This window comes from Balaenoptera musculus, chromosome 14 (assembly GCF_009873245.2).
Source record: "Balaenoptera musculus isolate JJ_BM4_2016_0621 chromosome 14, mBalMus1.pri.v3, whole genome shotgun sequence".
Lineage (NCBI taxonomy): Eukaryota > Metazoa > Chordata > Mammalia > Artiodactyla > Balaenopteridae > Balaenoptera > Balaenoptera musculus.
Window position 1 is genome coordinate 69296847 of NC_045798.1, and position 26117 is coordinate 69322963.

The following is a 26117-nucleotide window of genomic DNA, read 5'->3' on the forward strand; positions in this document are numbered from 1 at the left end:
TGATTTAGTCACTCAGCTGGTAACTGTGGAGCTGACACTTAAGACTGGGTTGGGTGAGTCAATGCCCAGTACAGGTTATCAAAGCAAAGTCCCCACGAATCCTCTAGAACTGACCCAATGACAATAAAAACGCAATGATTCAAGGCAAAAGATTCTAAGAAATGAGATCATATCATTTACCCAAACTTAAGGGACTATATCTCTTACCGGAAGGAGTGAAAATAAATGGAGTGGAGGTGCTGAAGGTCCTATAAAATATCCAGGATGAATGGGATGCTCCACTTGACTTACATGTTCTTTCTCCTCACTCTGAATGACTCACATTGTAAGTAGAACCAAAATGTAAAATCACAGCTCCTGGGATGGCACAAAACTTCCACTTAACTGCATTCTTTTCATATCTATGTGATCTAAGTAGAATCCATTTCATACTTCTATTCTAATCAAGAACCTCTATGCCGAGCTCATGAATAGTGTCTTAATAAATGCTGTTTCACTGGATGTTTGAACTATACCATGTTTTTAGCTTAATAATATCTCTCTTCTGCATGAAGCATCCCTCCTGACTTTTTTCCTTATTTGAGTATTGATTAAGCAGTTATGATGTGCCAAGTTAACAGGGAGTAGAAATGTGAAAAACGAACAGCTCTCTTGAGGCACTAACAGATAATGGCTGCACTGATTGAATAGGCATCATGAAAACAAATAGTACTTAAACTAGAAACTTCAGGGAAAGGGGACTTATGGCTAGGATTACAGGGAAGGGTGTGTAGGACAGCATAGTAGACATTCTTCAAAGTGAATACCTTAAGAAAAATCATTTCTACCGCTATTAGTTCAGAATTCATCCTTCCTCATCTAAATGGTACTCCTTTAGCATCTGGTTAACACATTTCAAATACTGCCTCTTCTCTCATTCTTCCACTTCTTCATTTGGATTATAATTGTTTACACAGTTCTTGTCCTTGATCATAAGATGCACGTTAGCAATCTGGCAAAAAGTAAATGAAAAATTAATAGAAGAAACCTAGTACAGATCATACTTCTTGCATATAATGGTGTTATAGTTTATGATTTAAGATAGTATACCTTTAAAACATAATGGAAACTAATAGCCATTTCAGGGTATTTAACTATAGGAGTGTGGGACAGATGTGTTTCACTTGCTTTGTAAAACACTGATTTTACTCACTGTACTAAATTAATAGGACCAGACATATTTGATCCTAAGGCTTTCTCAATTTCTAGACCCATGATCTCTTTTCACTGAGCAACTCCCTGAAACTGATTTCAATTCCTCTTCCTTCCTCCTGTTTTTTTTTCTTTTGACTACATCATTCAAATAGTAGAAAGTATAACCCTTGATACGAATTAATATTCGGATGAATGGACAAGCTCAGAAGTGGTCACTAGTAGCGCCAAGAGAATACTCAGCCTAATGGCTTGCTCTCTTTCTATATGGAAATATAGAAATAATATAGAATATAAATCTATATAGAATCTATAGAATAAATATATACATATATTTAAGCTATGGAAGCTTTCTTTAAATATTCATATCATTTTAACTTATTCAAGTAAATGTTTAAATTATAAAATGAGATTTATATGACTTCTACCAGAGCTTTCATGGCTAAGCATTCCAAAGTCAGATTTCCATATAGAATGGCTTTGATTTCCTTTAAGTTTTTGGATAAGGAGGAAGCAATCCTTTTGAAAACCACTTGAAATGGGAGGCATTCTTTGCTGTAGCCAGAGAAATCTACATTGGAAGGGAACCCCAGTGTTGGCCCTTCTAGGTGCATCGTGTTGCATAACTTTCTCCCTTTGCCTTTAAGTCACCTTGTGAACTCAGAAGATGTGATCTACTCATTAGGGTGGTAACTTTGAGCCTTGCAAGTCAGCTAAACAGAAGCAGCAGTTTGTACAGATAGCTGAAAGCAATGAAAGCAATTCCCTCTCCTTCTGTGACTTCTGTAGTTTCTCTTGTCTTCTCTGTTTGACTTAAGCAGTGTGAAGCTCTACAGTAACTTGGAGAAATACTCCAATTCCTTATGGATTACCCTTTTAATTAGGATGTTTTGTTAAAGTAATTATAGAGGCAAACCTCACTGTTTGTTCAGGGTTCCCTGAAAGCATGTTTGCTATTACTAACAGCTGGGAAGTTTTAAAATATTTATTTTGTGCCTCAAAATTTCAGCTTAAAAAACCAAAATCATTAGAATTCCCCAAAGTTCTTATGTAAGTGTCTTGCATAAGGATATGAAGGAATTTATGATGAAGTTCGGCAAGGCATCCTCCAGGAAATTGAGGTTGGACATCCATTTGTGCTGCTTTAAAAAAAAAAAATCAAAGTGAATGGGTAGAAATTGTTATACAAATCAATAATGATATAATTTAAAATTAAACCTCTACCCTAAAATGGAGGAGCTTGGCTAGCAAAAATCAGCAATGCAGAGACTCCTGAAAATACGAGAGTGATGTAAGCAAAAACTGTGAATCTAAGAACAGGTTCTAATTTCCTGACCCCCGGAAATAGATAATTAGCCCTATTAGCCTGTTCGATAATGGTAAAGTGGAATTACTGCAAATTCATTTCATTTGAGAAGTGAACCACAAAAAAACTTCTGCCTTTTGGAATCTGCATGATATGTGATACTCGCTGGGCATATGGCTTTGAGAAGGAACACATTAAAGTTTATTTTAAGAATAATGGTAAAATCTAAGATGATGACTCCACTCAGAAAGAAGAAACATTGCATATTAAAAATGTCATATTGATTAAAAAAATAGACTCTGACAAGTGGGAAATCTCTAGGCAGAAGAAGGAGAAATGAGAAAAATAAGTTTTTGACTAACTGAAAGAAATTGAAGAATAGAAAAAGAAAGGAAGAAGGAGAGAAGGAAGGAAGGAAGGAAGGAGAAAAGAATACATGGAAGAGTTGTGGTAGGCTGAATAATGGCCCCCCAAAATGTCCACGTCCTTATCCCTGGGATCTGTGAGTGAGAGACTATGCAGATGTGATTAAATTAAGGTTTGTGAGATAGGCGATTATCCTGGATTATCTAGGTGGATCCAATGTATTCAAAAGTGTTCTTAGAAGAGGGAGGTAGGAAGCTCAGAATGACAGGAGGTGTGACAGCAGAAGCAGGTTGGAGTGACGTGGGGCATTAGCCAAGGAAGTTGGAAAAAAACAAGAAAACACATGGTCCCTTAGAGCGTCAAGAAAGAGTTAGGCACTGCTGATACCTTGATTTTAGCTCACTGAAACATATATTGGAGTTCTGACCTCCAGAAATGTAACATAATAAATTTATGCTGTTTTAAGCCACTAAGCTTGTGGTAATTTAATACACCAAGTATAGTAGCAATAGGAAACTAATACAACTGCCAGAAGAAAAAAAAATTTTTGGTTGTGTCATTTCAATCATTGACAAAGATGAAGTATAATTGTACCAAAAAAAATTTGTATAAAATAAGATAAACCAGTTTGTGTTTTCTTTTGGTTTCATATTAACATCATTTGAGGCCAAAAGGTATGAGAAAAATGAGCAGTAAACTTGAAATAGAAAGTAGGACAAGAAAAGGGAAAAATAATATTACGGAAATGAGAGGCTCAAAAATCTGGAACTCCACAGAGTCTGAACATTTAGCAAAAGTTTTATTTGAGCAAGAATCAGAGATAAACAGCATGTTCTATGATGACAGACTTACCTAATAGATATCTAAAAACATAAGCTAAAGCCCTAAATTGTCTATGATTTGATGGAAGATAAACACCCTGTCAAATTGTATATCCAGTCAAGATTTGCTTTTGTAAAAACATTTAAAAATATGTATTTTCTAAATCTCTAGAGAAATAAAAATAAATAAAACTTTACATATCAAAATAAAGAAAAGTAATTAGAAAGGAAAAAATCAAAAATACTTCTAGATGAGAGAAATTCTAAAATTGAACAAAAATGAATTTACCTCTTTTTTTAAAAGAAAGACTTTTAGATTTGTTAAAAACAAAGTTAAATTGTATACTTTTAAGACAAAGGAAAAATATTAAACATGAAAATTGGGCAAAGAATTATCAGGCTAACAAATTGACAGGATTCCAGGGAGCTGATAAAAATACATGCATACATATATTCATAAATACATATGTGAAATTGGTGAATAATTTTATATTGATAACTACCAATATTCAAGTCATGAAACTTCAAATCTGAAACGTGCAACACTTAACAATCAAAGTATGTAAACAAGATGTTTTCCAAAAAATTCAAAAAGCCAATCCAGATTTGAGAAATTATTTAGATACTTAGAACAAAATAAAAACTTTGAACATGAAAAGTATATAGTCACTGAAATGAAATGTCACTGAATGTGTTAAATAATACTTTAAACATAACTGAAGACAAAATTAACACACAGTGATAGAAAAAAAAAAAGAAAATTTTAAAGACATAAAACATGGAATGAGAAAATTTAGCATGCATCAGTCATAATCCCAAAAGAAAATAAAGAATGGAGGAGGAATAATTTTTGAAGAGATAAGAAGTGAGAATTTTCCAGAATTGATGAAATACATGGATTATCAGACTCAGGAATAATGCTTTAGCTTTGATACATTGATAAAGACAAAAGATACAAAAAAAAAAAGACCAAAAGAAGAGCCTGAAATGCCCCAGAGAGAGATTACTTATTCAGGAACTACAATTATATTGATGAAGTATTCCCAATAGTAACAAACCAGAAAACAATGAAATATCTGCAAGGTGCTGATAAAAAATTACCATCATCCCCAAATTGTATATACAACTAAATAATTATTCAAGGAAAGGAGAGACATAAACACCTTTCACATAAGAAAACAGAATTTATCACCACCATCTTTTTTGTAAAGGGTGTACTTTGTAAAGAAAGATAGAAAGAAAATCACCAGAAGGATGATTAGAGAAAGTGATAAGCAAAATAATGTAATATATGAGTATATCTGAACAAATTATGACTTTATAAGACAAAAAGTATAGTATTTTGGAGAGTTTAAAAAAGTTGACAAAAATGAGGTGGTAAAGGAGAGGAGATCATGAAGATTAAACAGTTTTGAGATTTTTCTTTAATGTTGTTCTTGTGAAAAGTAAAGATATAATTAACTCTAGATTCCAAGTTATATGTGATCTCAAAATTGAAAATATTACAACTAGAAGGACATAGAGTGTATAATTTCTTACTCAGTAGAGGAGAAAAAAGTAATGGTGTGGGGGGATCTTTAACCCATTCAAATAAAATCATAAAGAAGAAAACTAATAATTTGTTATGGGTAAGTAGGAAATTATAAGTGCATAATAAAATGATATAAAAGATCCTCATATAATAATAACAATAAATATAAATGGATTCAACTCACCAGTTAAAGGATAGATTATTAAATGGAATTTTTAAAACATCAAGATCTATGATATATATAATCAACACACATAAAATATGAAGATATTAAAAAATTGGAAGTAAAGGGATGGGGTAAAAATACTAATCATTCTAACACAAAGGAAACGTAGGTTTATCTTTGGTAACTTTCTAAAGGCCAAAAACATCTTTTGGGATAGAGGGTTACTACTCAATGATAAAAGGATTGACTTATAGAAATATGTAAATTGTTAAAGAAATATGTAATAGTTTTGAAGATATGGCTTTTATAATACATACGTTTGTACTATTTAAGCAAATCTTGACAGATCTTTATTGACAAATTTAGAAACCCACCATAACATTTGAATACTCTTTTGTTACAGAAGCAGTAAATATGTAGTATTACAGGTAGAAAATGTAGACAACAAACCAACACAAGCCACACCACCCAAAGATTATCAGATTATCACTGAACACCCTAATACATATCCTTTAATTTCTGTCTTTATACATATATATGAATACATACATTCATACATATGTACACAAAACATTTATATATTATAATGAAACACTGCATATAGTTTTTATATCCCATAAATCTCTTAATCTAACACAATCCCTTTTTCTTACTCTGACTTACTTAAAAGACTGTGCTTTTTTCCTCTACTTTCAACAATCTTAATGTTTCTTTTTGTCTAATTATTTCTTGTGGTATTATCTAACTTGTTCCTCTATTTTCTGTATTTTTGTAAACTGGAAGTTACATATAAAGACCAATGTTATATTCAGAGATTTTAACACATCTCTCTGAGAATTGTAAGAAAAAGGAAGGAAGAGATAGCCTCATCCACCAGAGGGCAGACAGCAGAAACAAGAAGAACTATAATCCTGCAGCCTGTGGAACAAAAACCACATTCACAGAAAGACAAGATGAAAAGGCAGAGGGCTATGTACCAGATGAAGCAACAAGATAAACCCCCATAAAAACAACTAAATGAAACGGAGATAGGCAACCTTCCAGAAAAAGTATTCAGAATAACGATGGTGAAGATGATCCAGGACCTCGGAAAAACAATGAAGACAAAGGTCAAGAAGATGCAAGAAATGTTTAACAAAGACCTAGAAGAATTAAAGAACAAACAAACAGAGATGAACAATACAATAACTGAAATAAAAACTACACTAGAAGGAATCAATAGCAGAATAACTGAGGCAGAAGAACGGATACGTGACCTGGAAGACAGAATGGTGGAATTCACTGCTGTGGAACAGAATAAAGAAAAAAGAATGAAAAGAAATGAAGACAGCCTAAGAGACTTCTGGGACAACATTAAATGCAACAACATTCGCATTATAGGGGTCTCAGAAGGAGAAGAGAGAGAGAAAGGACCAGATAAAATATTTGAAGAGATCACAGTCAAAAACTTCCCTAACATGGGAAAGGAAGTAGCCACCCAAGTCCAGGAAGCACAGCAGTGTCCCATACAGGATAAACCCAAGGAGAAACATGCCAAGACATAGTAATCAAATTGGCAAAAATTAAAGACAAAGAAAAATTATTGAAAGCAGCAAGGGAAAAACGACAAATAACATACAAGGGAACTCCCATAAGGTTAACAGCTGATTTCTCAGCAGAAACTCTACAAGCCAAAGAGAGTGACATGATATACTTAAAGTGATGAAAGGGAAGAACCTACAACCAAGATTACTCTACCTGGCAAGGATCTCATTCAGATTCGATGGAGAAATCAAAAGCTTTACAGACAAGCAAAAGCTAAGAGAATTCAGCACCACAAAACCAGCTCTACAACAAATGCTAAAGGAACTTCTCTAAGTGGGAAACACATGAGAAGAAAAGGACATACAAAAACAAACCCAAAACAATTAAGAAAATGGTCATAGGAACATACATATCGATAATTACCTTAAACGTGAATGGATTAAATGCTCCAACCAAAAGACACAGGCTTGCTGAATGGATACAAAAACAAGACCCATATATATACTGTCTACGAGAGACCCACTTCAGACCTACGGACACATACAGACTGAAAGTGAGGGGATGGAAAAAGATATTCCATGCAAACGGAAATCAAAAGAAAGCTGGAGTAGCAATATTCATATCAGATAAAATAGACTTTAAAATAAATAATGTTACAAGAGACAAGGAAGGACACTGCATAATGATCAAGGGATCAATCTAAGAAGAACATATAACAATTATAAATATATATGCACCCAACATAGGAACACCTCAATATATAAGGCAACTGCTAACAGCTGTAAAAGAGGAAATTGACAGTAACACAATAATAGTGGGGGACTTTAACGCCTCACTTACACTGATGGACAGATCATCCAAAATGAAAATAAACAAGAAAACAGAAGCTTTAAATGACACAATAGACCAGATAGATTTAATTGATATTTATAGGACAATACACCCCAAAACAGCAGATTACACTTTCTTCTCAAGTGCACATGGAACATTCTCCAGGATAGATCACATCTTGGGTCACAAAACAAGCCTCAGTAAATTTAAGAAAATTGAAATCATATCAAGCATCTTTTCTGACCACAACAGTATGAGATTAGAAATGAATTACAGGGAAAAAAACGTAAAGAACACAAACACATGGAGGGTAAACAATACGTTACTAAATAAGCAAGAGATCACTGAAGAAATCAAAGAGGAAATCAAAAAATACCTAGAGACAAATGACAATGAAAACACGACGATCCAAAACCTATGGGATGCAAGTAAAAGCAGTTCTAAGAGGGAAGTTTATAGCTATACAAGCCTACCTCAAGAAACAAGAAAAATCTCAAAGAAACAATCTAACCTTACACCTAAAGGAACTAGAGAAAGGAGAACAAACAAAACCCAAAGTTAGCAGAAGGAAAGAAATCATAAAGATCAGAGCAGAAATAAATGAAATAGAAACAAAGAAAACAAAGCAAAGATCAATAAAACTAAAAGCTGGTTCTTTGAGAAGATAAACAAAATTGATAAACCATTAGGCAGACTCATCAAGAAAAAGAGGGAGAGGACTCAAATCAATAAAACTAGAAATGAAAATGGAGAAGTTACAACAGACACCACAGAAATACAAAGCATCCTAAGAGACTACTACAAGCAACTCTATGCCAATAAAATGGACAACCCGGAAGAAATGGACAAATTCTTAGAAAGGTATAACCTTCCAAGACTGAACCAGGAAGAAACAGAAAATATGAACAGACCAATCACAAGTAATGAAATTGAAACTGTGATTAAAAATCTTCCAACAAACAAAAGTCCAGCACAAGATGGCTTCACAGGTGAATTCTATCAAACATTTAGAGAAGAGCTAACACCCATCCTTCTCAAACTCTTCCCAAAAACTGCAGAGGAAGGAACACTCCCAAACTCATTCTATGAGGCCACCATCACCCTGATACCAAAACCAGACAGAGATACTACAAAAAAAGAAAATTACAGACCAATATCACTGATGAATATAGATGCAAAAATCCTCAACAAAATACTAGCACACAGAATCCAACAACACATTAAAAGGATCATACACCATGATCAAGTGGGATTTATCCCAGGGATGCAAGGATTCTTCAATATATGCAAATCAATCAATGTGATACACCATATTAACAAATTGAAGAAGAAAAACCATATGATCATCTCAATAGATGCAGAAAAAGCTTTTGACAAAATTCAACACCCATTTATAATAAAAACTCTCCAGAAAGTGGGCATAGAGGGAATTTTCCTCAACATAATAAAGGCCATATATGACAAACCCACAGCAAACATCATTCTCAATGGTGAAAAAATGAAAGCATTTCCTCTAAGATCAGGAACGAGACAAGGATGTCCACTCTCACCACTATTATTCAACATAGTTCTGGAAGTCCTAGCTACGGCAATCAGAGAAGGAAAAGAAAGAAAAGGAATACAAATTGGAAAAGAATAAGTAAAACTGTCACTGTTTGCAGATGACATGATACTATACATAGAGAATCCTAAAAATGCCACCAGAAGACTACTAGAAATAATCAATGAATTTGGTAAAGTTGCAGAATACAAAATTAATGCACAGAAATCTCTTGCATTCCTATACACTAATGATGAAAAATCTGAAAGTGAAATTAAGGAAACACTCCCATTTACCATTGCAACAAAAGAATAAAATACCTAGGAATAAACCTACCTAGGGAGACAAAAGACCTGTATGCAGAAAACTATAAAACACTGATGAATGAAATTAAAGATGATACCAACAGATGGAGAGATATACCATGTTCTTGGATTGGAAGAATCAATATTGTGAAAATGACTATACTACCCAAAGCAATCCACAGATTCAGTGCAATCCCTATCAAATTACCAATGGCATTTTTTATGGAATTAGAACAAAAAATCTTAAAATTTGTATGGAGACACAAAAGACCCTGAATAGCCAAAGCAGTCTTGAGGGAAAAAAACGGAGCTGGAGGAATCAGACTCCCTGACTTCATACTATAGTACAAAGCTACAGTAATCAAGACAATATGGTACTGGCACTAAAACAGAAACATAGATCAATGGAAAAAGATAAAAACCCCAGAGGTAAACCCATGCACCTATGGTCAAGTAATCTATGACAAAGGAGGCAAGGATATACAATGGAGAAAAGACAGTCTCTTCAGTAAATGGTGCTGGGAAAACTGGACAGCTACATGTAAAAGAATGAAATTAGAACACTCCCTAACACCAGACACAAAAATAAACTCAAAATGGATTCGAGACTTAAATGTAAGCCCGGACACCATAAAACTCTTTGAGGAAAACATAGGAAGAACACTCTTTGACATAAATCACAGCAAGATCTTTTTTGATCCACCTCCTAGAGTAATGGAAATAAAAACAAAAATAAACAAATGGGACCTAATGAAACTTCAAAACTTTTGCACAGCAAAGGAAACCATAAACAAGATGAAAAGACAACCCTCAGAATGGGAGAAAATATTTGCAAACAAATCAATGGACAAAGGATTAATCTCCAAAATATATAAACAGCTCATGCAGCTCAATTTAAAGAAACAAAAAACCCAATCCAAAAATGGGCAGAAGACCTAAATAGACATTTCTGCAAAGACATACAGATGCCCAAGAAGCACATGAAAAGCTGCTCAACATCACTAATTATTACAGAAATGCAAATCAAAACTACAATGAGGTATCACCTGACACCAGTTAGAATGGGCATCATCAGAAAATCTACAAAAAACAAATGCTGGAGAGGGTGTGGAGAAAAGGGAACCCTCTTGCACTGTTGGTGGGAATGTAAATTGATACAGCCACTATGGAGAACAGTATGGAGGTTCTTTAAAAAACTAAAAATAGAATTACCATATGATCCAGCAATCCCGCTACTGGGCATATACCCAGAGAGAACCATAATTCAGAAAGAGACATGCACCCCAGTGTTCATTGCAGCACTATTTACAATAGCCAAGTCATGGAAGCAACCTAAATGCCCATCGACAGATGAATGGATACAGAAGTTGTGGTACGTATATACAATGGAATATTACTCAGCCATAAAAAGGAACGAAATTGGGTCATTTGTTGAGACGTGGATGGAACTAGAGACTGTCACACAGAGTGAAGTAAGTCAGAAAGAGAAAAACAAATATTGTATATTAATGCATGTATGTGGAACCTAGAAAAATGGTACAGATGAACCAGTTTGCAGGGCAGAAGTTGAGACACAGATGTAGAGAACAAACGTATGGACACCAAGGGGGGAAAACCACGGTGGGGTGGGGATGGTGGTGTGCTTAATTGGGCGATTGGGATTGACATGTATACAGTGATGTGTATAAAATTGATGACTAATAAGAACCTGCTGTATAAATAAAATAAAATAAAATTCAAAAATTAAAAAAAAAGAAAAGAACTGTCCTACTCCCATCATAACCAATTAAAAAAAGAAAAGAAAAAGGAAGGAATATAGAAGACTTACTTGGACATAAGTGAAATAGTCACACAATTAGAAAATCATATTTTTTTTCCTAAGCATCCAAATAACATTTAGTATTTGCCTAAAAAGAAATGGATATTAAAGTTCTTGGATCATACTAAACACATTCATTTATCACCATGTAATTAAACTAATAGTTAATAATAATATAATACCCAATATATATTTGCAAATGTAAAACATACTTCTAAGTAATTCTTTGGTCCAAAAGAAATTATGTTACATCTCGAATGTTACTTTTAACACCTAAAATCTAGGCAACATGGTTTACTTGCATACTCATTAGATTAAAAATATTAGGTACAGTTTTATAAAATTGATTTTTAAATTTTAACAAATACAGAAATTATTTTCATTTGACTATTTTTTTGATAAAAACATGCTTTTAAAATGCATCTAAATAGATGTACCAATTTGAAGGTAAAGAGTCAGGGGGGGTTTATACCATTGAGCTTGCAAATGTGGTCATCTGGAGATATAAAGATGTTAGTATGAGATTTCATGCACAGTGCAGTGTAGGTGGCATGTTGTGAAAAAGGATTTCTTTCACATGGGCTTTTGATAGGAAATCCATGATATTTTGCATTGCTGATTGACAAATAGGCTCATGGGATAAGGTTAAGCCAGTGGTACAGCAGCCAAGTCATCATGAAATTGAAGAATCCAGCCCCTTATTCTCATTCAAGTGGAATTCACCTTACATATAAGAAATGTTGCCAGCAAAGCCAAAACTGGTTTTTGAAGGGAATTTAAAATCTGCTTTAGTTCTTGGTTAAGTGGTTGTTCAAAATCTTAGAGCTCCACTATACATAGGACGGTACAAATTATTTAGACTTCGATAAATGTTCAAAGAAATTCCAAATCCTTTCCTTGGCCATAGCAAACTTTTTAATGCTCTCATGAAATGTTTGATTCCCTATGACTTGATTGACTTTTTCTAAGTGTAATGTAATGGATAAAATTGTGGTCTCTGAAGTCTTAATAACTAGGTTTGAATCCTGCTCCACTCACTATACAATCTTGGGCAAGTAACTAAACTTCCCTGAGTTTTCTCATCTACAAATAGAGTAACAACAGTATCAATCTCAACACATTTTTGTGAAAATTAACTATGATAATGGCAGTAAAGTACTCAGCAGCATGTCTGATATATATCGAACACTCAACAAATGCTTATTGGTATTGTTTGTTTCGATAAATTAGATCTCAAACCTTGACAGTAATATGAAATACTAATATCATTGTCTTATGAAGCTTCTTCTTGTTCATGATCATAAAACCTTGTCTGCATTAAGAGATTAGATGTATTCCCTTCTGATACAAAAGTAGGACATACATTCAGCACATCTTAAAAGCCACCATCTAATTAAGGAATAATTTAAAGGGGTGTTGTCATATAATTGTATCAATAGATGCAGGAGGGTGTTTTGTAAGTTTAGATGGTTATTACCAATCTTTTATAAACTCATGTTAATATAGGAATATAAAGAAACTTTCAAAATATTATTGTAAAAAACATTATTGTAAAAAAGTAAACATTATGCTACATGGTAAAATACTAACTCCATTGGCTTTAAGATCCAAACAAGCTAAGGAAGCTTCCTATTTCTACTATTTCTGTTATTCAACAGAGTGTAGAGGTTTTGGTAAGAAAAAAAATAAAAACAAAAAAACTTAAAAAGCCGTAACATTTTATTACAGAGGGAAAGAATTGATGTTTATAAATGGTGTGACTGCATATTTGGAAATTTTAAGAAACTACACTGAAAACCTATTAGAACCAATAAGAAAATGTAATAAGATAGTAGGTTTCGATATATATATATATATATATATATATATATATATATATATATATATATACACACACACACATACATACATACACAAACAAAAATAGCTTTTTATTACACTATCAATAATTAGTTTAAATATTAAAAAGAAAAGAAATGCACTCATACAGCAACCTAAAGTAAATCTAGGACTAAATTTAACAAGATGTAAACAAATGTATATGAAGAAAATAATAGCATTTTATTAAAATATAAAAAATAAAACATGAGTAAATAGAAAGATATGTATATTCTTTGATGCAAACCTTGCCATTAGATAACTGTTAGTTCTTCCCAAATTAATGGTTAATTTAATATTATTCCAATCAGAATAAACTTTATATGGAAGAATAAATATAAAAGAATTCAAAAAATATTTGAAAAAGTAGAACAAACATTTTTAGTATAAAACCTGATTTAAAACCAATATGGTACTGTCTGGCATAGAAATAGACAAGTATGTAGATCAGTGTAACAGAACATAGAGGACAGAAACATTTGCTATTATTTGAGAAATAAATAAAATAATAAAGATATTTCCATCAGCAGATTATTCAATAAATAGTGTTGAGACTATTGCCAGTACTTTTGGTAGAACATAAAGTTTTCCTTCTCTTACATCAAACTAGTTGACAGTGATTCTAATGATGGAACTGAAGCAAAAGAGGGTGGAGTTATCACCTATATAATTCAAAGACAGATTGGTCATGGGTGGTTTTAAAGATTTTGTTGTTTTCTTCTTTTGGTATTTTCAAGTATAACAAAGATGGAGAGCTCAAAAACACATCCTTTTAAACAACTGGAGGTTGTGAGCTGATCTTTCAAAACATCATTTCTGTTATAACTCAATGTGTTATTCACATTGGGACAGTACCAGCATCCACCAGTCATCCAAGCCAGCAGGCTTCCTGAGAGATTGGAGGAGGGAATGATTGCAAAGGGAAGCAGCATGAGGAAATTTTGAGGGGGGGTGGGACTTTTCTGTACCATGGCGGGAATGGTGGATACATGAACTAAGTACCACTGAGTGAATTTGCTATGTGTAAATTTTAAAACTATATTAAAAAGTTAAGTCTGAGAAAATGGTAGGAGTAGAACTGTAAAAAATAAAATAGAATAACACAGTAGAATTAATGATGAATAGAAGTGATTGTCCCCTGCAATAAACAAACAACATTCAAAGTTTACAGAGGTGAGTGGCTTAAGGAAGATGATGTCCTTTGCTGAGAACAGGCCCTGCCAATAGAAATGAACACATTAGTATGTACCAGACCTGTCTAGAAAGACAGAGTGTGGGTATGTCAATTGCCTTCTGTAATTCTCTGTGAAGAAATATAAGCTATTAAGGACTGGAGCAGAACTCTAACAAAATGAACCATAAAATGCAGCATACTAAATCGAGAATAAATGTGTATTTGTCAAAAGTACCAACTGCCTGACACTACTTGGCAGTGCCATATCCACAGCAGACGGTACACAGAAGCAATCATTTTCCTTAGCAGGAGCCAGAGGAGACCAATCTTGCTGGTGACTAGGAGAAAATGACATAAATAACTATATTTTCATCTCGTTTCAGCAACAAAGTTAAAAAATGTTATTCCACTTTTTTCCTTAAAAATGTTATGGAGAGAGTTATATAAAATTGTGGTAATTTTATATTTAATGAGTCATGCATAATGTATTGAACCTTATAGGAAATATAGACTTTGTTCCTGTATTTTTGAGCACTTTGTGCCAGGAACTATTCTAATTACTGGAGTTATAGAGAATTTATGGAGAGAGATGAGACAAAGAATAATGAAATAATCACACGAAATAGGTAGCACAATAAGTGACCATAAATCCTATGGGGAAAAACATGAGAGGAGATTATTAGGAGAGTAAAAGATTAGAGATTAGGGAAAGATTGCAATTTTAAATATGGTAGCCAGAGAAGTCTGAAATTGGAAATTAAATAACTAAACCTGAAGAAGGTCAGGGAGGGTATCTCTGAGGCAGAGCTTCCCAGGCAGAGGCTACAGCAAGTGCAAATACCCTGAGACCAGAGCATACCTGTCATGTTTGAGGAAAAGTAAGTGTCCACTGTGGATGGCTGGGGTGAGGTGAGCAAGGGGGGAAGTGGTAGGAGATGAGGACAGAGAGCTAAGGGGGTAAAGGGTAGATCACACATGACCTTGTAGGCATTGTAAAGAACCTGGCCTTCCAATGTGATATGGGAAGACTTTAGGGGGTTTTGGGTGATCTTACTTGTATTTTATTTGTTTGCACATATGCTCACACTGTGTCTGTATCCATACAAATTTATTTTAAATACCTTCTATATGCTGGTGGCTTCCACATCTATAAATCTGTCCATGGTCTTTCTCCAAAACCTCTATACCCTCCTAGTTCCCTAGTATCTATACATGTGACTAACAGGCATCTCAAATTGACCATGACCAAAAAATGTGTCTGTTTTTCCTCAGCTCAGTACATCATCCACCAGTTGCTCATAAGCCAAAGGTCTGTGAGTTATCATTGATCCTCCTCTTTACCATGTCAGTTACACAGCTCTGTTGACTCTACCTCTCAAAAGTCCCAAATACGTACACTGCATCTCCACAGTGGCCACGCAGACAAGTGCAAACATGTTTTTATGGTCTCCAAAATTTTTTAACTTTTAAAAAAATTGTTTTAAAATACACATTATGCAAAATTTAGCATTTTAACCATTTTTAAGTGTACGGTTCAGTAGCATTAAGTACAGTCACACTGTTTAGTAACCATCACTACTACCCTTCTCCAAAACTCTTTTAATCTTGCAAAACTGAAACTCTGTACCCATTAAATTGTAACTCCTTACTCCTCCCTCTTCCCTCCTCCCAGCTCCCAGCAGTCATCATTCTACTTTGTCTTTATTAACTTGACTGCTTTAAGTATCTCATATAAATGGAATCATATAATTTTGTCCTATTGTGACTAACTTATTTCACTTTGCATAATGTCCTAAAGGGTCTTGTAGCATGTGTCAGAATTTCCTTCCTTTTGAAAGATGAAAATTATTCCATTATATGTATAGAACACAGTTTGTTTATCCATTCATATGTTGATGGACACTTGAGTTGCTTCTACCTTTTGAGTATCTTGAACAATGCTGCTACAAACACAGGTATATAAATATCTGTTTGAATACCTGCTTTCAGTTGTTTCAAGAATATACCCACAAGTGGAATTGCTAGATCATATGGTAATTCTGTTTTTAATTTTTTGAGGAACCACCGTATTATTTTCCATAGCACCTGCACCATTTTACTTCCCACTGGGTGACTCCCTTTTTATCTTCTTCATTTTCCATCTATGGTCACGCACAGTGATCTTCTTTGGTTTCTTCAAGTACTAAGTTCATTCTTGCTCTAGAGGTTTTGCTGTAGTTATTCCTTCTGTCTATAAAGCTTTCCACCCTGAGGTTTACTTGACTGGCTCTAGACTCTTCCAGGGATACCTTCCTTGATGTGTCACATATATGATTCGGTTATATCCTATATCCTAGCTTACCAAGATCTCATGATTTCCTTGTTTGTTTATTCTTAATTTTTTTGGTCTTATCTCCCTCAAAACTCTATTCCCAGTACCTAGAACTATGACTGATGCATAGGAGATGCACAGTAATTGTTGAAATGTCACTGAGATTAGTCTGGTAACTTTCCCAGTGTGCTATAAGTGAACATTACTCATTAGTGAAACTCTGTATCATCACTCAGAGAATAATAAATATTCTTTAGAAACAAATTAAACTGAGACAGAATTCATAATTCCATAGTCTAATCAGGAATGGCAGTTAACCTAGTTATCTTGACTCTGGTAGAAATTTGCAGCTTTGTTAATTTGGATATTTCAGGCAAGATATGTTCTTTGTTTTCAAGTTATTTCAATAATTACCTTACTACTTCTCTATGCTTTATATATGCAGTCATTATCCTAGAGGTACTTATAAAATCTTTCATGTACTTCTAAATAGCAAATTTCAGTTTTGGCCTTCAAACAAAGGGTACTTACATCATTTACCTTCCATAGCGGATTTTCTAAATCAATGTTGTATAGTTCATTCCAGTAGTAACCACTTTCATAATCTGTAAGGTCAGCTGTATTAGACAAAACTCACGCAGGTAGCATAAAAGGAAAATTGTTGTTTCTGTCTTTATATTAAGAAGTGAGTAGGTGGGTACAAATGGGCTATTCCAGATTATGAACAATCTCCTAACACAGTTATCTTCATGATGAGGCCATATATTTTGAATGACTTAAGTCTGATACTTGACAGGCACCATTCCTTCTGGCCCAATGATCTTTTTTTTTTTTTTAATTTATTTATTTTGTCTGTGTTGGGTTTTCATTGCTGGGTGGGGGCTACTCTTCATTGTGGTGCACAGGCTTCTCTTGTTGCGGAGCACGGGCTCTAGGCACACAGGCTTCAGTAGTTGTGTCATGCAGGCTCAGTAGTTGTGGCTTGTGGGCTCTAGAGTGCAGACTCAGGAGCTGTGGTGCACAGGCTCAGTAGTTGTGGCACATGGGCTTAGTTGCTTCGCAGCACGTGGGATCTTCCCGGACCAGGGCTCGAACCCATGTCCGCTGCATTGGCAGGTGGATTCTTAACCACTGCACCACCAGGGAAGTCCCTGGCCCAATGATCTTTACTGGGTTGTAAGAACCCATTAAATGTTTAGATGGGAGGCAGCATATACTCTCATGTATCAACACCCTTATTTTTTTTATCATGTTAAAAAGTATTTTGAGGTTTGGATCTAGGATTGAAACTCCTTTTATGTAGTGAAGAATAAAGATGAGTCTTGTGTACTGACAGCCCCTCTTCTTCAAGAATCAGTTCGTGCACTCATTACCATGGTACCCTTAAAGCTCCGATAGATGTAATTTTATGGTTATTAATTTAACTAACTTGCAGGGGAGATATTCTGTGGTTTGCAGAAAAATGGAGAGATAGTTATTCTGAAAATTCTTTTTCTTTTTATTCTAAAAGATGTTGAATATTGTCATTCAAATCATTAGGCTTTCATATTATTTTGAAAAAGTCATAAATGCAGAAAATCTGAATCACATTTAGTTCCTTTTCTAAAAATAAGATTAGGCAGATTATCTTGTTTCAATAATTATTGCAAAATCTTCAAATATGCCAAACAGAATTCATTGGAGAGCCCATTACATTTCAGGGACACTGGAGAACCTCCATGGCAATAGGGTTGAAAAGTATTAACCCATCCCTTTCATTTTTTTATTAGTTTTACTTAGGGTTTATAGTAGGAAGTTCTTTACAAACATTGTGTTCTGTTGTTAAGGTTTATATATACATTTTGAGATGATTTTTTTACACCTTTGCATTTTATATCTCAGGCATCTTCAGGGCAAACAATAGCTTGTCCCTTTTGTTCACAAATGGGTATATTCAAGGAAAAAAAAAAAGAGCATCTTTAGAAAATGTTGTTGATGTAGTACCTTTAGAATGTAACATCTTTTGAAAAGCTGTTACTATGGTACCTAGTTTAAAAGCTTCAATTAAAAACATGCTTCCATATACCACTTAAGCTAGAAGTGTGCGTGTTGAAGATGGATAAAGTTGGTGGTGAAGATTGCATCATCTTTTGCCATTACATCAAGGAGAAAAATAAAATTTAATATTACCTTTAGTCATCAAACTTTCCTACATAATTTGACATGTATTACCTTCAGAGATTTTCAGTATTAAAGAGATAATGAACACAAATAGTTTGAGTACAGTTTAAATCACTAATATTTTTGAGTACTTATCAATTGCCAAGAACTGTGCAAAGCACTGAATGGACTATTAAAGTTTAGCTGGGTATATTCTTTCTTAAATTTCTTCCTAGAATACTTCTTTGATTTTCAAAGAATAGGCTACATGTGCCTGTATGAAACCTATCAAAATATATATCATAGTATATTGTAACTGCCTTTTTACTTTTCTATCTTTTCCATTAAACTATAAACAACAAGAGTACAGGTTTTAGGTCTGCCATATTTACTCTCTCCTGTAATGTGATTGTCATGGGTACCTAGGCTTATACCTCAAACCTAGTAGGCACTCTACTAATATTTATTAATAGAATTATGATCAGTGTCCAGAAAATACCTCATTTCTTTAGGGATAGGATCATAGGGAAGAATGGTGACATAAAAATCAGAAGGCCAATTTATTAATTTTCAACACACAGTCTCTTTAAACAAAATTATATCAGGGTAGCAAGTGCATTTTCTTTCTGGTTGCTGATGCCAGTTGGTGCTACTTATAATTGGAGTGTTTTGGTGCATTATTTTATTAAATCTTCTCACCACCAAATGAGACCATTACTATCCTTATCCTCATTCTGCACATGAGGAAACTGGGGCTTAGGGAGGATAAATAAGGTTTTAAAGTTACACATCTAGTAAGAATCCAGTAAAAATTTGAATGCTTCTCTTGATTACTTCCAGAGCTCAAGCTTTGTGTCAATCAGTATTTGGAATGCCAGTTTAATTAATAGGTAAACTCAGAGAAGATAAATAATTTGATGAGGACACACAACCAGTAAATGACAGAGCCTGGTATTAAAGCCAGTTTTCACACTCCAAAGTCTCTGTGGCTTTAATCCGGACCACTCTCTCCTTTCCTTTAATAATAAATACACTTTTCACAGATGCAATAAACCATGGGTCAAATACCATCCTATTCATGCTGAGCAAATCATGAATTTTTTATCCTGACAATTTCTTAATTTTTTATCCTGACAATTTCTTAAGAAAGGACTGCTACATTCATTTTCTTCTCTAGTTAAATCAGAGTAAATAATCCTTGGGCAAGACAGTTTTTGATATTTCATTTCCCTTTCTATTATTCTTAAATCTGTGTTGATTTCACCCCTTATTAATGATACCTAAGAAGAAATATATGAGAAAAAAAGAATCCCAAGGAAAAAAGTCTATTAGAAGAAAAGATGTATGATGCTACAGTACCTCTGTAGGGAATTCAGTATCCTCTTGCGTTTAAGAAATCCTGAGAAAGTCAAATCAAACATAGAAATCATATCATAAACTAATACAAGGAGGAACTTGGGCAATAAGTGGTGCGTCATTTGAGGGTCTGTGGAACATGATATTAAGTCTTGTTTAAATGGGACGTTTTACCATGCTCTGTGTTCTATTATGAAACATGGTGTTGTCCTCCTTTTGAATTCTAGAGTCTCAAGTCCCTGACCAGCCAAGCTCTCTTCATGTGAGGCCCCAGACCAACTGCATCATCATGAGTTGGACTCCTCCCTTGAACCCAAATATTGTGGTGCGAGGTTACATCATCGGTTATGGCGTTGGGAGCCCTTATGCCGAGACAGTACGTGTGGACAGTAAACAGCGATATTATTCCATTGAGAGGTTAGGTGAGTAGCTGTGATTTTTCTTCTCTTAAGGAAAATAAATGACTTATTTTAAATTATTTTCTTTCTTGGAAAATTGTTCTTTGGAAGTTGATTTCAATTTGTAACATATATTAATTCATAACTCTCTCTTTTTCTATCTTCTATCAATCTACTCACCCACCCTCCTATATACATACATACATTCTCCCTGTCTGGATTTTGAATTGGGGAATTTTATCTAGACAGATACACAGTAGTGGGTGTCCTGGTATGTACCCTGCCTATGTGTCATAAGGATAGAAAAAGTGCATTGGAACATTTTTCTTTTTCCTCTGTCAGTGGAAACTTCTAATCTTAATAATTCTTACAGAAAGAAAGTCAGCAAATATTTTTTCTCCCTAGAAAGATATTCTGTCAATTTTTCTTTAACCTTGAATTATCTAGTCACATTACCTTTTTTTTTCCCTTAGTATTTATAGATAAAGCTTGGTGGATATCTCATTATGACTGTAGAACAACAAGATTTTAAAAAAGGAATTTTCAACCAAGACAGTAACTTGGAGCAATCAAACTCCTCTCTACGTATATTCCTGATCCCTCCCAATCCAACTTCTCTTACAGTATTTAACCTCCTTTTTACTGAATACAATACTTCTATTGTGATGTTTCTGAATTCATTGAAACTTTGTTTATTCAGAGAGGGTTAACATGTGCAAAGTTTTCATGTACATTTTACATTGGATTTTCCATAGTGCAATAAGAGATTATATCATTAGCAGAGGGAAATAAAATGAATATATGTCATATATAGGGCACCAGTAAGTTAAACAATTGTCATAATGCAAAAAGCAAGTTGATTCTACCTGTTGATTTAACACAATGTTTTTTGCAATGAAGTACAGTGACCTTCTCAGTGAAAAGGCAACCTGATTGAATTGCTGCTTATTTGCAGTGTCTCTCAGAAACAGAGCATTTGTGATGAGAAGCCTGATTTGAATTTGAATAGCTAAAATGCAGTAGCAAGAAAAGGTTTTGTCAGTGCAAGAGGAAAATTGCACTGACCCATTCTCTCTATAATTGCTTCAAACACTAATAAGAGAAGCACCTTCTGCAAATCTCCACAATTTTAGTTAGCTTGGCATTTGGAAATAATATTCTCTCAGTCAGTCCCTGAATTTGAATGCAGAGGCAATCACAAAATTCATATTTTATGGCCATCAAACTTATGTCAGGGGACTCTCATTTATCCATTATTCAGTATACTACACCATCTCTGACAGTTCATCTTGATGCCACGCACCAAAGGAAGAGATTCCCGTGGCAGTACACAGGCTCTCTGGCAATGAGGTTGTGATGCAAACTCAGAATGAAGTCATGAAGGAAAACTGCATTGTTTCACCATGTGCTTTTGATAATGATGCTCTTTATTACAAAGACACTCTACCATGAGTTTCCAAGTCTAGTAAAGTTGAGGCATTTGGGAGATTAGTACCGTGGCAAATCTTTCCAAATGCTTAAAAAAGAAATTTCCCATCGTAAGGTACGTTTTAAAGAGCTGGGAACACTGATAAAGGTAAAATGGGCTAGGACCCTGTCTCAATGATAGATAATCATGAGTATGCACTTTATCTGGAGAGACACTCACCCACTCTCCCACGACATGCACACATGTATATGTACATAAGTATTTAAATTCTACTGAAACTCTTTTAACATAGTACCATGTCTTAACATAAAATATAAAATAGTGTTTTATTATTGTTCCAGTATCCTCATGGTTATGCAAATAAACTGGTATTTTTTCAACATGAATTTCCACTGATTGGCCAAATGTATGTTAAACATATCTTAAGTTCTAATTTTTATAAAGATAAAGGATTCAATCAAGTTCACATTTGAACTCTACAAAGAAAACATCAATATTTCATTTGTTCTACTGAACATTAAAATAGGCGTATCAGTTTTCATAGTATCTTTTTGAAAAGGTATTTCAAGTACAATTTTAAAGCTATTAATCTAGACGTTTTATATATAATAGACAAAAGGGAATGATATAATTTAAGAACAGTATGACAGTTGCAGAATTAAAAATGAATTAAGGAAAGTTGTAATTTTAAGCATAGGGTCAGCCATAACTTCAAGTATCACGATTGTATTTTAGACTATAAAAAGCTACGTGGTTTGTAACTGACCAATAAACCTCTTCTTTTCTTTGGTGAGAGATGAGAAGTTCCAAATAACATTTTGTTTGTCAGGCATAGTAACTCACTATTTAGACACCAGGCATGACCTGCATCAGGACTAGAAATACACGACCATTTTGAACAGTATCAAGTATTGCCTGATTTAAAACAAAACAAAACAAAGCTTACCTAGTGCAGGCATAGAGTTTCATTAACCAATGTTTGTACTATTAGCTGTTTATAATTAATCTTTTGAAATCTTCCTCCTTTTTATTCAAAAGTCCTAATGCCAAGTTTGGTGTATACACATGGTATAGATCCACAATATCTGAATTCTAACAATGTTTAGCAAAATTAATTTGAAATCAGGCCCCTTTTTAAAAAAAAACTTAACACTTACTGTCTACCAATCTATTGATCAATCTATCCATCAATCACTTTATCTTTTTATCTTTGTGGAGGTATTTTTATAGACAACGAACTGTGCATAAAGTGTACAATTTGTTGAGTTTTGAAAAGAGCTTTATTGAGTTCATTCACAAACAATATACAGTGTATTTTTGAATTTCTTGTTTAATTTCTCTCAGCACTATTTTATAGTTTTCAATGTAGAGTTCTTGAATATTTTTGTTAGATTAAGTCCTAAAACATATATATATATATATATATGAATTATTCTTTAAATTTATTTTCCAGCTGTTTGCTGCAAACAAACTGATTTTTTAACGTTAACCTTGGTATCCTAAGACCTGTTAAATTCAACTATTTGTTCCACTAGTATTTTTATAGCTGCTCTGAGATTTTCCATTTAAATGAGCATATCGTATGAAAATGGGAACAGTTTTATACTTATTTTCTGATCTTCCTGCCTTTTATTTCTTTCTCTTTCTTTCTTGCAAAGATGAAGATCTTCAGTAAAATGTTGAATAGAAATAGTGAAAGCAGGCATCTTTACTTTGTTCCTAATCTTAGGGGAAACATAAAATAGGACTGTATGGTCAGACCACTCAAGATGGCTGTTCTCTTGCTCTCTGTCCATCCCCAGCCCCACCAGTGCCTGTTTCACCTAAACCCTAAACCCAAGACTGACCTTCCTATGCACTTGTCCCAGGCCCCAGCTGGTGGTTGTTCTTATCAAAGGGGCCGTGAGAGGCGTGCCCCTCTACTGGTTTCCCTGGTAGCTAATGAGCTCACCTGAGGTCAATTCCCCTATAACTGGTAATCTCCCCTTCACTCCCGGGAGTGAAGACTGCCGCCATGTCCTGCCTGCCATCTGCCCGAACATGGTTGTCTGTCACTCCAGGACCTTGCTTCAGAAATGTAAGCTCCCTTGTTCATTGATGTCTCTGTTGCTGACTCTGGGCTCTTTCTTCGGTCTTGACGCTATGCAGATGCAGGGCTTGTAGGCCTGTGGGGTACAGCCCAACAAAGACGTTAGTTAGTTGTAGGTTCTTCATAGATGTCTGTTATCACATTGAGGTAGTTTTCTACTATTCCTAGTTTTATGGGAATGTTATCATGCTTATTTGTTGAATTTTTGTGAAATAATTTTCCATCTCATGAAATGGTCATATATTTTCCCTCCTTTCATTCTTTTAAACATCATTAATTATATTGATTGATTTTTGAAGGGTAAATACACATTCTTATAATGTAGGATTTAATTGGTTAATAGTTATTAAGGATTTTTTTGCCTATATTCATAGGTACATTTGTCGATGAATTTCTATTCATTTAGTGACTTTTTCCAGTTCTTTTTAAAACTAAGCTTATACCAGCCTCATAAAATTATTTGAACAATTTGCTTTTTCTATAACTGAAAAAGTTTGTGTAAAATTGATATTTATTATTTCTTGAGTATTTGATAGAATTCACTAACAAAACCATCCGTATCTGAGATTTCCGTTCAGGAAGGCTTTTGAAATGAATTAAATTTCTTTAACATATACAGGTATTTTCATATTTTTAATTTTTTCTTGTATTGATTTTGGCAAGTTAATTTTTTCATGAAATCTGTCTATTTTATTTTGTCACATTTGTTGGCATAGAGTTGTTCATTCATGATATTCTCTTACTGTTTGTGGTTATCTGTGGTGATAACTGCTTTTACATTTCTGATATTAATGATTTATGTTCTCTTTCTTTTTTGAATCAGTCTAGGTAGGGGTTTACCAATTTTGTTGATCTTGTCAAAGAAAGAGCTTTTAACATTAATAATTGTTTCTACTATCTATCTTTTTTCTTTCATATTTGCTCTTGACTATTTTCTTTCTTATACTTATTTAAGTCATAATTTGCACTTCTATTTGTAATTTCTTAAGGTAGAACCTCATAATGTAGGCATTATAAGCTATCGGTGTTTCCCTAAGCACCACTTTCCTTGCATTCCACAAATTTTTATATGTTGGATATTCATTATCATTTAGTTTAAAATATTTTCTAATTTTTCCTTGACTTCTTTTTGCCCTATGACTTATTGTGTTGCTTAATTTTACAATTTTGGGTTTGCCTAGTTATCTTATTATTATTGATTTATAATTTTTTTTATCATGAGAGAAAATATACTCTGATATCACTATTTTTTACATTTAATTTTTTTTATTTTTTAACTATTTTTTATTTTATTAAATTGAAGTATAAGCAATTTAAAATGTGTTAGTTTCAGGTGTAGAGCAAAGTGATTCAGTTATCCATATATATATATATATATATATATATATACATATATATATATATATATATAGATTCTTTTTCAAATTCTTTTCCATTATAGGTTATTACTAGATATTGAATATCCCTGTACTATGCAGTAGGTCCTTGTTGTTTATTTACTTTATATACAGTAATGTGTATATGTTAATCCCAAACTCCTAATTTATCTCCCTCCACCCTGCTATTTCCTTTGGTAACTGTAAATTTGTTTTCTATGTCTGTGAGTCTATTTCTGTTTTGTAAATAAGTTCATTTATATCATTTTTTAGATTTCACATATAAGTGTTATGACATTTGTCTTTGTCTAACTTACTTCAGTTATATGTTAATCACTAGTTCCATCCATGTTGCTGCAAATGGCATTATTTCATTCTTGTTTATGCCTGAGTAATATTCCATTGTGTATATATACCACCTCTTCTTTATCCATTCATCTGTCAATGGGCACTTAGGTTGCTTCCATGTCTCGGCTATTGTAAATAGAGCTGCTATGAACATTGCGGTGCATGTGTCTTTCCAAATTAGAGTTTTTGTCTTTTCTGGATATATGCCCAGGAGTGGGA

At 33.8% G+C, this 26117-nt stretch overlaps 1 protein-coding gene across 1 annotated transcript in view; it reads left to right on the forward strand.

Moving 5' to 3' along the window:
• Positions 1-26117, forward strand: part of DCC (DCC netrin 1 receptor) — a 1185086-nt gene that overhangs the window by 966235 nt on the left and 192734 nt on the right. The window contains 1 exon segment of the mRNA XM_036823865.1: positions 20486-20680. Coding sequence (XP_036679760.1) covers positions 20486-20680 — 195 coding nt within the window.